Source organism: Equus asinus, chromosome 1 (assembly GCF_041296235.1).
Source record: "Equus asinus isolate D_3611 breed Donkey chromosome 1, EquAss-T2T_v2, whole genome shotgun sequence".
NCBI classification, from domain to species: domain Eukaryota; kingdom Metazoa; phylum Chordata; class Mammalia; order Perissodactyla; family Equidae; genus Equus; species Equus asinus.
This window is the reverse complement of record NC_091790.1, coordinates 136,115,253-136,132,661: the sequence shown is the minus strand read 5'-3', so window position 1 is coordinate 136,132,661 and position 17,409 is coordinate 136,115,253. Positions and strand designations below refer to the sequence as shown.

The 17,409-nt window shown below is 38.8% G+C and overlaps 1 protein-coding gene across 3 annotated transcripts in view; it reads left to right on the top strand.

Moving 5' to 3' along the window:
• CDK6 (cyclin dependent kinase 6) overlaps positions 1-17,409 on the top strand; it is a 227,832-nt gene that overhangs the window by 100,793 nt on the left and 109,630 nt on the right. For all 3 annotated transcript variants that reach the window (XM_044767260.2, XM_044767262.2, XM_014842958.3), the window contains exon 4: positions 14,048-14,215. In XM_044767260.2, the coding sequence (XP_044623195.1) occupies positions 14,048-14,215 (168 nt within the window). The remainder of the gene's footprint in view (positions 1-14,047; positions 14,216-17,409) is intronic.

The following is a 17,409-nucleotide window of genomic DNA, read 5'->3' as shown; positions in this document are numbered from 1 at the left end:
TCTTATAGTAAACAATTATTCCATGAAAGTACCTATAGGACAGTTTGAAGGAACCTCAACAGTTGGAGGTCTCATAGATAAATCAGTCTGTGTAAAAAGCATCTTAAAACCACCTTGGATCAGAATGGCTATAATCCACCAAGACAAAAAACAACAAATGTTCGAGAGGATGTGGAGAAAAGGGAGCCCTTAGACACTGCTGGTGGGAATGCAAACTGGTGCAGCCACTATGGAAAACAGTATGGAGACTTCTCAAAAAATTAAAAATAGAAATACCATATGATCCAGCTATCCCACTACTGGGTATTTATCCAAAGAACTTGAAATCAATGATCCCAAGAGATATATGCACCCCTATGTTCGTTGGAGCATTATTTACAATAGCCAAGATGTGGAAGCAACCCAAGTGTCCATCAACTGATGAATGGATAAAGAAGCTGTGGGGGGGGGGGGGTGTGTGTGTGTATATATATATATATATATATATATATACACACACACACACAATATATACAATGGAATACTACTCAGCCATAAAAAAGACGAAATTGTCCTGTTTGCAACAACATGGATGGAACTTGAAGATATGATGTTAAGCGAAATAGTGAGACAGAGAAAGACAAATACTGCATGATTTCACTCATATGTGAAAGATAACAAGTACATGGATAAAGAGAACAGATTAGTGGTTACCAGAGGGGAAGGGGGCTGGAGGGTGGGCAAAAGGGACAAAGGGGCACATATGTATGGTGATGGTAAAAATTAGACTACTAGGGATGAGCACAATGAAGTGTATTCAGAAATTGATAAACAATAATGTACACCTGAAATTATACAATGTTATAAACCATTATAATCCCAATAAAAGTCCTTGAAAAAAGAAACCACTTTGGAAAGCTGGGTTATTTATAAAAAGAGACATATAATACATTCAATGAATAATGACATGATTTCTAAGGAGCCTTCTGACCTAAAATTCTAGCAATCTTTGGACTTTCAAAATTAAGAACAAGCAACATAACACTCGATTTAGTTAAAGTATTAAGTATTTTAAAGATTGTTTCCTCTAATATGCACGCAGTTGTGTTTGTTAATATTAATAATGACTGTTCAGGACCATGGGATGATGTCTGTGTACTAACTGGAGAAAACTAGATGGATGTGAACTTGAGTGTTGCCAGATGCCATTGCTAATGGAGGGTCCTCTTCTTGATTTAGTGGCGCCAGTTCTGAACCTGTTACCCAAGCTGGGAGGTTCACACATTGTTTTTAGTCCTCACAACCACCCTACAAGAAAGTGTTCCTATTTTACACAGGAGGAAACTAAGAGTAGATGCTAGGGGAGGGGAGGTTAAATAACAGGCCCAAGGTCACCCAGTGTGTAACCTGGAGATGTCACAGAGCCCTCAAAAGATGGCCCATTAAAGCTGAGCCCTGAAAACTAGCATTAACGTACTGCGTCTGTCTCCTGAATTGCCTTTCCTCTTGCTTTCCCTTTCTAATATTGTAGTTCGGGTTCTTATTGTCTTGTGTCCAGAGTAGAATAATAGCCTCCCTACAGCACCTTCTATCCATTCTATATGTAAAAATATCTCTAATAACATGCCATTCTTTTACACATTTTCGCTCGTTTCCTATTGACTACCAGATGAGATGCTATAAATTCCCTATGCCAGCCGAGCAGTAAAGCCCTTTGCAGTGTGGTCCCATTAGCAGTGCGCCCTCTCCAAGGGACTGTTGCTGGTCTCCAAATACCTAAGCACTTGCCCTCCTCTGGGCCTCTGTAATGTGGCCTTCCAGGCACATCCTTCCGCACGCCAAACCTAGTAGTAGCTCCCTCCAAGAGTGGCTCGAGTACTGCTTCCTCCTGGGCGCTTCCTCAGTGCCTCCAGCACCTGTGCCATTTGTGGTCCTGGCCATATGCTGACCTGAAGTGTGCAGGTGCGTATTTATATCTTCTCTCCCTGTTAAAATAGGAGCCCTCTGGGTCTCTGTCTTAGGTGTTTGCGCATAACATCACCTAGCACAATGCCTTACACGTAGTAGGGGATTCATTTTTCTTTTGAATAAGCGGTAACAATTCATTATGTGCGCGTACTTTACACTATATAAAGTACTTAAATATTTATTGTTCTACTTATATATAATTATTACAACATATATGTAATTATAGATACAATATTAAAGCTCTCCCTTTTGAGGTTATTTCCATTTTTATAGATGTGAAAACCAGGTCCCACTATGGTCACAAATAACCTACCTTAGATTATGTAACTAGTAAGCAGATATTCAGATCTGTTGCTTTTAGCACTACATTCAATGCTCTTTCTTTTAAATCGTATTGCCCTCAAAAATGGAAATTTTCGTCTCACGTGCTTGTGTCTTGCTTAGGTTATATACGCTGCTGAGGGGAGTTTTGTACTTCTTTTGTGCCTCCACTTGGCAAGCACTTATTAAATTCTTAGTGAATAACTGATAAACCACGTTGCAGGATTGTGGCCTTTCCACTAATGACTCAGGAATCATTTAATTAGTGGATGTTCTGTATAATTCCTTTGCACAGAGCCAACAGCGAAAGTCACCATACTTCATCTTAATGCCTATCTGTAGGCCATTGAGTGATTCATCAAATCAAGTAAAATCAACAGATTCCTCAGCATAAGGTGCCTTGTTGGATTCCGCGGAAAATATAAAAATGTACCACATTCCTGTTCCTCAGAGAGTTTATAGTTGAGCTCAATAGCACTTGACAATTTAAATATATATATATATATAATATTGAATAATCAAATATCTCCGTTCTCTCTGCAGTCCTGTGATGGGGGTAGGGCAGGATTTATCCTGATTTTTTGTTTGTTTGTTTGTTTGTTTGTTTGTTTTGCTGAGCTAACATCTGTTGCCAATATTCCTCTTTTTTTTTCCTTCCCTCCCCAAAGCCCCAGTACATAGTTGTATATTCTAGTTGTAAGTCCTTCTAGTTCTTCTATGTGAGCCGCCACCACAGCACAGCAACTGACAGACAAGTGCTATGGTTCTGTGCCTGGGAACTGAACCCAGGCTGCCAAAGGGGAGTGTGCTGAACTTTAACCACTAGGCCATCAGGGCTGGCTCTATCCTGATTTTTATAAATGAAAAACTAAGGTTCAGAAAAGTTTGGACTTGGTTAGTCAATTGCCTAGTGGCTAAGATGAAGTAGAACATAGTCAGTAGCACTGGATTTAGAGACCGCACTTTAAGAAATACTTATGTGATATAAAATTAAAGTTTTATTAGGAGATTTAGCCAATGGTCCTATTCTGCATCCAAGTGATGACTCAGGCAAAATGATTTGATCCATGGAATGCTTGTCTTAGGAATGAAAGAGGGTAAGTGACTTGCTTATAGTTATACCTCTAGCTGCGGAACAATGTGCTAAAATCCATGTCTCTTGATGGGCAAGTTGCTAAAAGAATTCTGAGTAGAGATGGTAAAATAGAAAGAAAACATCCTTCACTATTTTATTTCCGTGCTCAGTGTTGATTATAGGCCTAGGAGTAATATATTTCTGAAATAATGAACCAAAAATCTTAATACACATTTGAAGATGTTTTAATGACTAATAGGAATGCTGATTTATATGCCATGCCTCTTTGGTCCCTTTCCCCTAATCCAAACCTACTTTTTCTGATTTCACTGGAGTTTTATCATTCGCTAAAATCTTCCTCCTTGAAAGGAGTCAGTGAGTTCTTTTTACGCTAATGGCTTTTATAGATTTCATGGTCATTTCCAGTTTAGTTTGGGCCTCACTTCTCTATGAAGAGTCATTGGCGCCTATTCATAGTGTGCTCAGAGTCTAGTATATCTGGAGGAAGAGTGATGAAAGCAGACCTCGCTCTCAGAAGATGGGGCTGCAGGGCAGTGAATGAGTGAAGATGGAGGAAGTCCTCAGGAGTTCCAGGAGGCAAGGCCAGAGAGCCAGGTGGGCTTTGTCTGAGGGCATTCAAGCATGAGAATGATCTGATAGGATCAGGTCTGCATGTTGAAAAGATCAGGCTAGCCATAGAGTGAAAGATGGATTTGAGGAATGAGATCAGTGGGTATAATACATGTAAGAAAGGATGAGGACCAGACTCACTATATTTGGGGCCACAGAGGTATAGGGAAAAAATGATAAAACTTTACTGAGGGACCCAGAAGAAGACTTGAATAAATAAAGAACAGCACCATGTTGTGAAAAGGAAAGACTCAATACTGTAAAAGCATCAGTTATCCCCAAATTAATCTATAATTTTTAAAAGTCAGTGAAAATGCTAAAAGGATTTTGGGGAGGATATGGGAATTCAATAAAATAATCTTAAAATCATTCCAGAAAAATATCATGTAAAAATACCTAGGAATATTTTATGAAGAGTAGAAAGAGGAAACTTGCCCTACCAGGTATTAAAATGTATTCTAAATATTTGATTATTAAAGGAAAGAGGTACTCTTAACAGAGCCAAACAAGTCAAAGTCCAGAAACAAGTTGAAGTCATTTAGAACATGATAGAAAAGGCATTTTAAAAGTGGTTAATTTAATAAATGCTTAAAACCTTTGGCTAAAGATAGTATATAAATAAAAATAGAATAGCATACAACCATTAAAACTTGAGTAGTAGATCTGTGTTTATTGACATGCAAATGAGTTCAGTGTACTTTATGATGTGAAAAAGGCAATTACAAAACTGTATATACTAGCATTCCATTTATAAAACAGAGAATAACTACCTGTATGAGTGTATATGTATAGAAAAATCACAGAAGGATACACCAGTATGTTAATTGTGGTTATCTCTGGATGGTAGATTTGTAGGTGGTATTTATTTCCTTCCTTTTTCCTTGTGTTTTGATTTTTTTTTTAATTTAATGGTTAGTATGTGTCACGTTTCTAATCAGAAACATAGAAAATCTTTCCATTTGGGAGAACAGTGAAGAGGAGGGAGGGATCCAGTGTGAGATGCCATGGCAAGGTTAAGTTAGGAGTGGAATGTCCTGTTTGTCGTGGCAAGCAAGTGATTACTGGTGATCATGCAAGAGCTACTGCGTCTCCTGTCACTGCAGTGATGTGATGTGGCTGAGGAATGAGAAAATGTGCGCTGCTGTGTAAAGATCATTGGCTGAGAAAGGAAGGGGGCTGCTTGGGTTGTTTACTGTTCAAGGGACAATAGAGAGGGAAGAAGTCCCAGATATAGTAGAGAAGGGGAATGGTTAGTAGAGCAAGGCAAGGTACTTGAAGAAGCTAGAGTGAAGGAGATCCAGAGCATAGGAGGAAGATAAATACTGCTTAGAAAGTAGGAAACCTTTCCCACTTAGAAATAAGGGAGAGGAGTAGATGCCAGTGCTTATAAATTTATAGGTGGATCACAGGCAGTTAAGAGCAGTCCCTTGGTGGTCTGTGTTTCTCTCTCAAGTGGAGTGTATGCTAATGTGCTAGAGACGGAAGGGAGATGATAAGGTAGAGGGACATTGTTACCAAACCAGGTTCGTTTTTGCCTGCTGCCCAGAAAGCCAGACATGGAGACCGCGAGATTGCAGCAGAAAGAGAGTTTAGTCACAAGGTAGCCATATGAGTAAGCAAGAGCATGAGTCTCAAATCCGCTTCCCCGAAAATAGGGACTCAGGGATATTTACGGGATGGGGGGCAAGGTGGTCTGAAATGTGGAGGTAGGTGATTGGAGGTGAGGAGAGGTGAGGTAATTGATGATCTGGGCAAGCATAGTCAGACTCCATGCCTCCTCATAGGACCCATGTTCACAAAATGGCAGTGTTACCATGATCTGAGGGTGGAGTTTTTAGCCTCTTGACGTCAAAAGGTCGCCTCTCGGACATCTACAAGGGCCCAGGTGATGCGTTGGTGGTTTCAACCGACCTGAAGTGGACAAGGAGTTTTAATTCCTGAAAAACAGCTCACACACCCATTACCATGGTGACTCAGGCTCCAGGGAGATGTTACCTATTGGAGCCTAGTGGGAGTCAAATAGCATATTGCGTAAACAGCACAGTTAACAATGCTATAATCAGTAATTGCAAAAAGGAAAAAAAACTTTAGTTCCTAGCTACTTAATCATCAATGGTTAACTCTCTGCCAGTTTCAGCATCAATAAAAATTTAGACTAGCCTCCAAGGACAGCAAGAGGGCTGACTAGGGACTTTAGGATTACCTGGCGGCACTAAGGTAGTCAGAGTTGGAGACTGACTTCATATTGATAATAGACGTGTGTGTGGATCGTTTTTCCCCTGTAACAGCTCTGTATGACAAGGTATAACAGCCAAGAAAGAGAGCAGTCGGGCTAATTGAGGGTTAAGCTTTGTATAGAGGATAAGATAGAATGACCATGGAACAAGAGAGGTGAAGGAATTGGCAGAACTAGCGAATGATGATGAATGAAGAAATTGCTCTCTAAATTTAATGAATTATGCTGTCTAATAAGCTTATGTAAATTTGTGTTTTTTGATATCAAAATAAATGTAATTAAAGTAACTTTTAAAAAATTTTTTAATTAAAAAAGAAAGATTGGAGGTGAGTAATAACACATTTTTGGTTTTAGCCATGGGAGTAGCTTGCAAAAAATGGAATGGGGTTAAAGAAGTCAAAATTCTCTGAAGCTAAGTTGTTAGCTCAGGCATCCTAGGGATTTTGAAATCGTGCAGGAAGTTGGTGAGTGTGGGTTAGAGAGGAAGAGCCATAGTCCTTGAGGAATATGGAGGACTGACAACAAATGAGAGTGATGAAGAAGAGGATGTGAACAGTAATGGAAGGAGATATAAACCTCAAAGAGAAAAACATAACCACCTGGAAGAGATCATTGGCAACAAGAAAAGAATGTTGGTGGAGGCCCCATGGGTGGGGTGGGGATGGAGGGCTGTAAATGAAAGGTAGAGACCCTAACAGGTTTTAGTTAATATAATTTTAGTTAAGTTAGATTTGTTAGAATAATTTTTCAACTGCAAATTAACACTGAATGAAAAAAAATGGCTTTAAATAAGGGCGTTATTGTTGACATAACTACAGTCCTGGAGGTGGGCAGCCTTAAAATTGATTCAGCTATTCAGTGATATCATCAAAGACCCACACTCTTTCCCTCATTACACTCTGACGTTTTATGTGTGCACATGATGTCTCCTTTTATGTTTCAAGATGGTTGCTGCAGCTGCAAATTCATGCCCTCAAGCAGTAGCATTTAGTGTAAGATGCGCTGGAGTGGGGGCTGGGAGGTGAGGAGGAAGTAGAGCAGAGAGTTTTCTACTGTAGTCCTTATAAAGAAAAGAATACTTCCCAAAACTCTCCAGCAGACGTGCGCATACATCTCACTGATCAGAGCTGGGTCTCATGTCCCTCCCTGGATCAATTCCTAGCAAATGGGTATGTGATTGCCTTGGACTAATTCTTCATGGCTGGCAACCAACAATGTCTACTACGATAGGCAAATAGTAATATGCTCCACTCTGTGGAAAACCAACTTCTCTAATACATTACCTCATTTGGAGAGGAGGGAAGTATGGAGTGAGGGGAAAATTCTCAGAAGAGGAAATTGAGAGGGAGAATGGGGAAAGAGAAGAAGGTATTTTGTTCAAATGCAGCCATTAAAAAGCATATTGTTAAAAAAAAATTATTATAAAGAATATATGTTGAAATGGGAAAATATCCACAGTATATTGTTGAACGCTTTCAAAAGGATCACAAAACAATGTGCATAGGACAAAAACCATTTGAGTCATTAGCCAACATCCTAGGCACTTGTACTTTGTATTATTTACACAATGCTGATTTTTATATCCTGCTCTGAAGAAGTTATAATTAACATTGCGTATTGGTAGTTTCGGTTCCCAAAGACTTTCCACTGTGGGTTAATAATAGCCATCCAGATGAGGTAATGATTCCTTCTTTCAGACTGTCCATTTAGTCATTACATTGTCCCTCAAGCACCAACAACATATGCAGGCTTGGTGAAAATCAGCTGTTATTTTCTTATTTCTAGTTAATTGAGACTGATTCATTACTTACTCAGCATTATCATTACTTCCAGGGATGAATAATATATGGATTTTTATCATTCTCTCTTCAGAATATGTATTTTATTAATAAATTTATATACAAAGCCACTTTTATTATGCTTTTATCCATTTGCCTAGAAGCAGTGAAAATACAGTGGAAAGCCAACACTTGCAGTTAGGGGCTTTGCATTTGTTTCTGCTAAAGAGCCCCAAGGCAATGCATTGCCGTATTCTGTTCTCTCGTGGTCACCCAGCCCTCCCCTTCCCCCCCAGCACAGTGGTGAAGTAAGGGGCAGTATGAAACAATTTGCTCTTCTTTAGAACAAAGCTCACGGGTGACGTGACTCTTGTAGCTCATCTCCAGGTCCTTTCATTTATTGCTTGCTTTGAATTCACCAATTACAACTTTCCAGGTGATCTGAATTTTGAGGAACCTGTTTTAACCTTCCTCTTGATTTGTCAGAATTTGTTTTGCCCTTTGTGATTTTGGATGAAGCATTCTTTGGGTCCACCTGAGGACCAAAGTGAGAAGTAGGGGGAACCTGTTTATAAAGCAATCTTTGCAGCCCATTGTTGTTATTGACGAATGGATCAGGAAAACGTGCAGGAGCTCCTGTCAAGCTTTGAAGCAGAGTAAAATGTGTGTACCATACAGTAAGCTTGATGTGACTTTCAGCAGATTCTCCCTGAGCGCAGCAGTGGAAGGAGTGAGCAAAATCACCAGTGAGTGAATGAACCCGCCTGACTGTCCAGAGTCTAAATATGGCTTTATTATTCACTACCTCATTGCTTATGTAGTAATATTGTACCACAATTTACAAGAGAACTGTGATTTTAAAAGATCTCGGGACTATATCCAGCAATTCTACTTCTGGGTACATATATCCAAAAGAATTGAAAGCAGCGTCACAAAGAGATATTTGTACACCCATGTTCATAGCAGTATTATTCAAAATAGCCAAAAGATGGAAACAACCCAAGTGTCCATCATCAGATGAATGAATAATATGCAAAATGTGTTATATACATACAGTGGAATATTATTCAGCCTTAAAAAGGAAGGAAATTCTGACATAATGCTGCAACATGGATGAACTTTGAGGACGTTATGCTAAGTGAAATAAGCCAGTCACAAAAAGACAAGTACAGTATGATTCCACTTATATGAGGTATCTAGAGTAGTCAAATTCATAGAAACAAAGCAGAAGGATGATTGAGAGTCTGCGGGGGAGGGGGAAATGAGGAGATCCTGGGACTAGCCCTCATTGTTACCCGTCGTCCTCTACTTTCTTTATGACTTTATCATCACCCTTTATGTGTAGACTCATGTGATCTTTTACTTCCACTTCTCTAATCATAACCCTACCTTAACTCAACATATTATGAGTTTAGTGTGAAAAAACCTCTGTGGAATGTGATCTCTTTTAGACTATAGGCTCTTCTAACACCCACCCTTCATGGGAAACAAACTGGATAGAAGAACTTTATAGGAAACAACAAATCATTGTGAAGCCATTTGGATAACAAATTTGAAACGACTGGTTTACACATTGTAAGGAGGGGGAGAAAATGATTATCCTTGTCTACAAGTTATATGTGTCTTATTTTTAATTTTTAGATAGATAAACTATTCATGTACATTTTTGTTGCTAAAACTTTGAAGATGTGAATATATCACTTAGATTAGGTAGATATGTCCAGAATTGTCCATTGAAACCTGTCATTTCTGTGATTTACTGTGTGGTATAAATTGGGTGTTTTTAGTGTCTTTTGGAACTATTTATACTTTTTGTGTAGTTGGGAAAAAAGACCTAATGATAAACGTTTTTGCCATTAGAAAAGCTCACGCTAGGTTTTCGTTTGCTTGTTTGTTTTGTTTTTAAAGAAATAAGAGGATTAGAGCTCTAGAACACCTGAAAAAAATGATTACAAGGCTTTAAAGATTTCTGGTCTTCAGACTAAAGTCCAGAGTCTTTTTAGGGGATTTGCCAAGGACAAAACCCCACCTGAAGTCCTTGGGAGCCAGACTTCATTCTCTGTGGGGTCCTGTTGAAGCATGCTTCCATGTTCTGTGTTTCAGAGAGGGCCCCAGTGACTGCTGATCATAAGTATGGCTAGATGTTCAAACCTTTTGTACCAGAATTGTGCATTGTAACATAAAAAGATTGTAAACCTATGTTTAACTTAAAGAACCTTAATTGGCAGTATCTGTAGTTTCATTGCATTGTATCACTGGGATTACTGTGAAATATTTGAGTCTTGTATAAAACAGATTAATTTAGATTAAAATCTTGAGGAGCTAGTTTAAAACTATGTCTCACAATACTATAAATTGAGATAGAACAGATAATAAGCTTAAGTAGAGAATCCTTTGAAATGTCTTTGATCAAAGCACTTCTTGTGATTCTGAAGAAAAGCTGTTTTTTCTTACCTCGTTTAGTGTTACAGTTTACTCATTCATCTCGTTCTCAGGAATTGAGACCATATCTTATTCTTTATTGTGACCAGAGTTCCTGACATAGTTGAGTATATTTCCCCTTTGAGATTAATGTTCCAGTGAATGATGGTTGATCACTGGGGGGAGTCCCCAAACATACGTACCACAGGTCCATACTGCTCATCAACCTACCTCACAGTTCAATTACTGAAGGTAACGGGATTTTTGGCTAGATGTTTTTTAAATCATTAACTCAAAGATCACTAGTTCAAAACTCTAATTATAGCTAGATATTGTAGGTTTAAAGGAAAACCCAGTTTTCTAACCAAAACCATTTTATAGTAGCCTAATAAAATCTAAAGAATGATAATTCTTATGTAGGACTAACTTTTCCTACCTCCATAGACGTCATTTACATGGAATCCATGTTAGTGCAGTCATGCAGATTTGCACTGCTTAACTTTGCTTAGATATGATGTTAATAAGTCATTTTCATCTACTGTAGCCTTTAAACAAAAAAGAACTAGACTGTTAATATAAGTTCCACAATAACAGAACTAAAGCCAAGTAATAATGATTATGGCATATCCTAGGGAGGAAAACCATGCAGGCATTGAAAATCATATAAAAAAAGTTATATTCTAGAAGAGTCTTGTTGAAGTGGCAAAATATTCATTATGAATTGTTAAATGTTTTTAAAAGAACCACAAAATAATGTGTACAGAATAATAACCATTTTTGTTTATAAATATAATAGATATTTGATTTAACATATTACAAATATATAAATTATAATGTTATAATTATATTATATAAATTATAATAATATAGTATTTTTAAAAATAATATATATTTAGGGCCAGCCTGATGGTTTAGTGGTTAAGTTTGTGTTCTCTACTTTAGCTGCCCAGGGTTCATGGGTTCAGATCCCAGTCACAGACCTACACACTGCTCATCAAGCCATGCTGTCGTGGCATCCCACATATGAAATAGAGGAAAATTGGCACAGATGTTAGCTCAGGGCCAATCTTCCTCACCAAAAAAAATAATAATAGTAATAATAATAATAATACGTATTTAGAAATAGTGTTTATTTTAAAATAAAATATATATTATGTTTATACCTACAAAGATGGCAATATGTGTAATTTTTAAGACAGATGGGAAAAACACAAAAATCATTTAACAGTGATATTTTCTCTGTTCTCTGAGTGGTAGGATTTTGGGTGATTTTTGTTCTTCCCCTGGAATTTTTAAAAATTTTCTGCCTTAATCATGCACCAATTTTATGGTTAAGAAAAATATAGTATGTGCTGTATAAATAAATGCACAAATAAAAGCAATACAGATTTTTTTTATCTGTAGTTCAGGTTTTTTATAAATTTAGATGGGCCTTATTAATTAGTTGAAATTTAAAAATTTTTATTCTGCAAATTGGCTGCTTAAATTGTTTGAACAGTGAAACAGGAACCAAGCAGATTTATTCTTTGTACTGTTTTAAATGGTTGGTGCTTAGTGTATAAAAAGCTAAAGATGACAAGCCAGCATGACATTACTTTAGGTTAGTCATGCTGTTTAAAATCCAGTGCTTACAAGTTGTGTGCATATGTTTCCAATAAAGACTTATTTGCCCCAGCAGAAGACTACTTTGGCTAACATTTCGTGCTTCGTTTTCGCACTCCTGTTTATTCATTGCAAGTTGTTTGACCTGCAGTGGTTCTGAAGCTGTGAAGGGCTGTCCCTTGACAGTGCAGTCTTCTCCAGAGTTTTCACCTTTAGAAACTTAGACAGTAACCCCTACCAGTTCAGAATATCCATTTAGGTGGATCTCAAAAAGGATTCCAGGACCTCTCTGTCATTGCATATCCCCGCTTAGCACTTTGTTCACTGACTTTATGGCAATGGCCACATTTTCATATAGTTTTGTGTGACTCTGTCTTCCCCAGGAGACAGGACACTAATGATTATCGTTTGCTAAATACTTACACTGTGCCAGAAACTGCACTACCCCTTGGCATCTGTTAATTCATTTAAATCTCATAATGTTATGAAAAGGAAGCAATATTCTCTCCATTTTCAAAATGAAAAAGCTAAGGCTTTTGTTTTCAACAAGCCGGGATGTGAAGACAGCTCTCCCAATTCTGAAGGAAGAACCAGTCTAGTAAACCAATAAACAAATATGGTCCAGCTGATGAACAAGTGTGTCCCCACAGCCCCTGCCAGCTTGGGAGACTGTTACGCTGCCTAATCATTTTTCTCACCCTTATATGAACAAGATGATTTTAGCCTCCCTTGTACACATCATTCTCACAATATTTTGAGGGGTAGATCAATCTTAGTAACCCAGTATTTCAGAGGATCATATCATGATCAATGTCTTAAATTCCTACTTTCAGATACTATTTCTGAGTTTTAAATGTTTTGTCTAATTTTATCAGTTCTAAAATTAGAAACACGTGTGACTGGTTTATTTTCTGAATGCCCTCCTACTCCGTGCTAGTTAATAAGGATAGCAATAATTGCTACCATTATTTGGATGCTGACCACAATGTTTAGTGTTTTACAAACAATGATTATGTGAAGTAGGTTTTGTTACTTTCCCATTTTACAGAAGGGAAAACTGAGGCTCAGTGAGGTTAAATAGCTTGCCTGGTTTTACATACTCATTTGATCATTGATCTAATAAAGGAGTGCCTTGGGGATTTGAATACAGTTTTTCCAGATTCTTTGAATCAAGATTCTGTCTCTTGCTAGTGGTGTTACTCCAGGCTAATTACATACACCTACTGTGTATCAGTTTCTTGACCTGTAAAATGGGGTGATGATATTATTTACCTCAATATTGTGTGAATTAGGTGAGTTACTCAACAGAAGGTGCTTACAACAGTGTTTGACACATAGTGACTGCTTAGTATTAGGTGCTATAAAAATAATATTAATGGGGCCGGCCCGGTGGCACGGCAGTTAAGTGTGCATGTTCAGCTTCAATGGCCCGGGATTCGCCAGTTCGGATCCCGGGTGTGGACATGGCACCACTTTGCAAGCCATGCTGTGGTAGGCGTCCCACATATAAAGTAGAGGAAGATGGGCACGAATGTTAGCTCAGGGCTAGTCTTCCTCAGCAAAAAGAGGAGGATTGACAGCGGATGTTAGCTCAGGGCTAATCTTCCTCAAAAAAAAAATAGTAATAATATTAATATTATTATCATTCACAGATTATAATTGTCAAAATCACATATTAAACCATATAGAAGTATATGAAGTAAAAAGTATCCCCCGCTCACCACCTCCTACTTCCTCTCCCCAGCATTAAACACTGACACCAGTTTGGTATATATATTCTTCCAGGATATTTCCTATACCATCTGAAACTATTTTTAAACTGTCCTTTCATTAATAAAATACAGGTAGACAGTGAAATTTTTTGTAGTGGTCTTGAGAATGGCAGAATGGAGAGATAGGAAGGGAGACAGATTCATTCATTCAGCAAATATTTATCAAATGCTTTCTGTGTGCCAGGCACTCTCTAAGTGCCGAGGATTCAGCATGTTGAATTTCTGTATTGATTATGTATTGATTTTCTTTTTTGGTTTTATTTAGGATATGATGTTTCAGCTTCTCCGAGGTCTGGACTTTCTTCATTCTCACCGAGTAGTGCATCGTGATCTAAAACCACAGAACATCCTGGTGACCAGCAGTGGACAAATAAAACTGGCTGACTTCGGCCTTGCCCGCATCTATAGTTTTCAGATGGCTCTTACCTCAGTGGTGAGTGAGAAAGTGTTCTTACATTAAGCTTATTTTTCCTGTTTTGAGTGACAGATTGCCCCCAGTGCACCCCCTAATGTTATTACTGCCGCACTTGGTGGACAGAATGTCTTTGCACTTTTTTATGTAGCAGTGGGTAGGAAGAAAGCGTTCTGCTTACAACTACAGACACATCCGGGCTGGGCTTATTGTGGACATGACCCATTGCAGAAATAGCCTGTTGCATCTTAGCCACTAGAAAGGAACTGGTTACAAGTTTCCAAATGCTTTTTGCCATAACCACTATTTTCAGAGCTGCGTGTATAATGTCTGGGGAAACACATCTCAGGGTCAGGGAAGAGAGAGCACCAGGAACATTGACCTGTCTGCAGCATCCTGGTTTGAAGAACAGCCAGGGTGCTTGCACAGGTGTGTGAAAGTACTCCTCTGGAGCTGTGGTGCCGGCCGTGAAGAAGAAATTAAATTTAGAGTGAACTTGGATGACCCATGAACAAGTAGCACCACCCTGCTGGGTGAAGGCTTCATCCAGGCCAAAATAGAAAAAGTAAACCCAAGGGCTCCGTTTCAGCAAAGAATGACAGTTATGATATCCTGTTCTTTGTCTCCTTCAGACACAAAACCATAATAGCCATTGACTTGGTTAGCTTCTGTTTCTCCTTATAGTTTGTTGTTCCTGAGATGAATTTTTGTGAAATTCAGCACCCAAAATATAAAAAGAAGAGCCTGGAAGTAGGCACTAATAACCATTTTTTTTGAAAGATCTGTTTTACATACAGTGACTTCATGCATAGATACAAAAAGCCAAGGAATGTCCCTCTGCTGTGCTTCTTATCTGGGGCAGAAGGTTGAGGCAGAGAATCCCTTTGGTTCCATGAAGGCTAAGAAATGGCCTTCAAAGCACTAGATTTTCAAAGCACTAAGTCTTAAGAGAGAGACTCTTCTTGGGTCAGTATGTCACTTTTCACCTGTGACCTGTCCTTAAGCCTCACAGTGTTTCTTTGAGGGGCAGCACCACCCTGGGTCAGAGGTGTTGTTGAGAAATGTTTGGCCATGTCTTTGGTCATCACAATGACTTGGCGGATAGAGGTGGCTGCAAGGAGGCTAATATTCTGCACAAAAAGAATTGTTTCCCCAAATTCCAGTAGTGCCTCAGTTGAGAAGTAGAAATTCGGGAGGGGAGGTGGAAATTCTCTGAGAATGGTCTCTTTTTTATATGCCTTAGAAAAAAATTCAATTTACAAAAATGTTCTGCTTTCCCACCCCACCCCCACCCCCAAAATACAGATAATACAACTTGGACATGTAAAACCACTTAGTTTCCCAATATTATATACTTTATCTAGGGTATCAGAATTTTTGCAGAGGATTTCTTGGAGTGCGTCGCCATTGTTGAAAGATAAACCATGCTTGTTTCCTCTTTGCCCAGCATCTATCATTGCTTTTGAGAAGACAAGGCACACGATGGTATTTAAAGGCTATGCTTCAGCTTTGGGCTGAGTCACGTGAGCCCTTGTATTCTTGTATAATCACACCAGAAAGGGCTGAGTCCTGTGTTTCCCCAGTGGGAAGGGTGAGGTAGGCTTCCAGCTTCCCTAGGAAGTTGTTGCGCATGTTGTTTTGGGGCCCTGGGGAGAAGCTTGAATAGGCTTTGTGATGTGGACAGTCATCAGGGGAGCAGATGGAAGGAACTGGTCTCCTTGGGTATACTAATTGAGGGAAGGATGAGCCATAACTGAAACAGACACTTTATTTTGATCCCTCAAAATTGGCACTAAAAACCGTAAATAAAAACAAGAAACCCAGTTGGATTTTGTTTTGATTTTTTTGCTTATTAAATTTGAGGAATAATAGCCCAGCTTGTGCGTAACATCAATTAACATTCCATTCTTGTTGAAAGTTGATACATTCATACAGGAAAATCCAGACAATTTATTTCATAGAGAAAAGGGGAAAGGCAATCATAAATACCTGATTTTTCAGTGTCTAGTTTGTACCGCATACTCTATATTTCTTATGGTGACATAAAGTGAAAAACATTAGCAACTGGGAAAGACACTGGAACAAATTCAGACTTTATTTGAGAGAGGGATAGTTGGAATTTAATGGCAATAGTAAAGGATATGATTCCTATAGGGTAATGCATTTAAAAATTTTCCCATTGTTTTATATTTTTCCCTTTAAAGAAAAAATCCATTTAGTATAGTGATGCATTGGTTTTTGTACACATGGTGACATTTAAAAACTTGGAATCACAGTTTTTCAGACTGAACTGGTATTTATTTTTAGTATTTCTTGAAGAGAAAAGGACTACATTCCACTTCCTGGAAATACACATTTTTTAGTGGGTTATGTCATACAGGAACTGGGAATCCACTTAATTTGTGCTGTGTTAAAGGAATTGCAAGTTAACTGATTTGAAACTGACGTCTTACAGCCACAAGAAATACTAATATATTCCTTATCTTCCAAAGCCTGACTCAGATGCCCCCTTCTGGTACCCCATGCAGGGTTAATCCCTCCTTCCTTCCTCAGTGTTTCCACAGTGACATCTTATTAATTTCTTTCATAATACTGCTTTTTATCTTCTTTGTAATTATTTTGGAGTTTTATTTATCAGGCTGTAAGCTCCTTGAAGGAATTGGCCTTTTGGGTAGAAAGTAGTTTAAGACGATCGTTGTTAAGTCTGGACTATAGTTGTAGTTGTAAGTGTGTAACAGAGGGCCACATGACTTAGCTTGTCTCCATCTGATAAGGGAGGGATAAGTGCCCCTTAGACACCTGACTTTACTGGGCTGCCTCCAGCATGACACTCAGCTGTCTTTACAGGGTATACAGTCAGGCATGCACATGCACCCATACAGAGTAAGGGTTGTTTATACCTATTTTTTTAAAGGTTATAGAATCGAAATGTAGATTGCTACGGTGTATGCCTTAGACCTGAGTAAGAGGGGTCTCTGGCCTGGGTCTCATGCTTGAGAGGACCCTCGCTGGCCCTGCTCCAGCCATGCTTGCCTCATGGGGCATGGAATACAGAGTGCCAAGGAGACATGCCACCGAGAGCCTGAGACTCCCACCCTCACCCTACCACACTGAGGGCACTGGAATTCCCTGACTAAGTGGGAACAGCATGGACAGTCCTTGGGGCCTTCCTCCTAATGGCAGATTGTACCACCTGGATCTTCACCCCAAGCCTA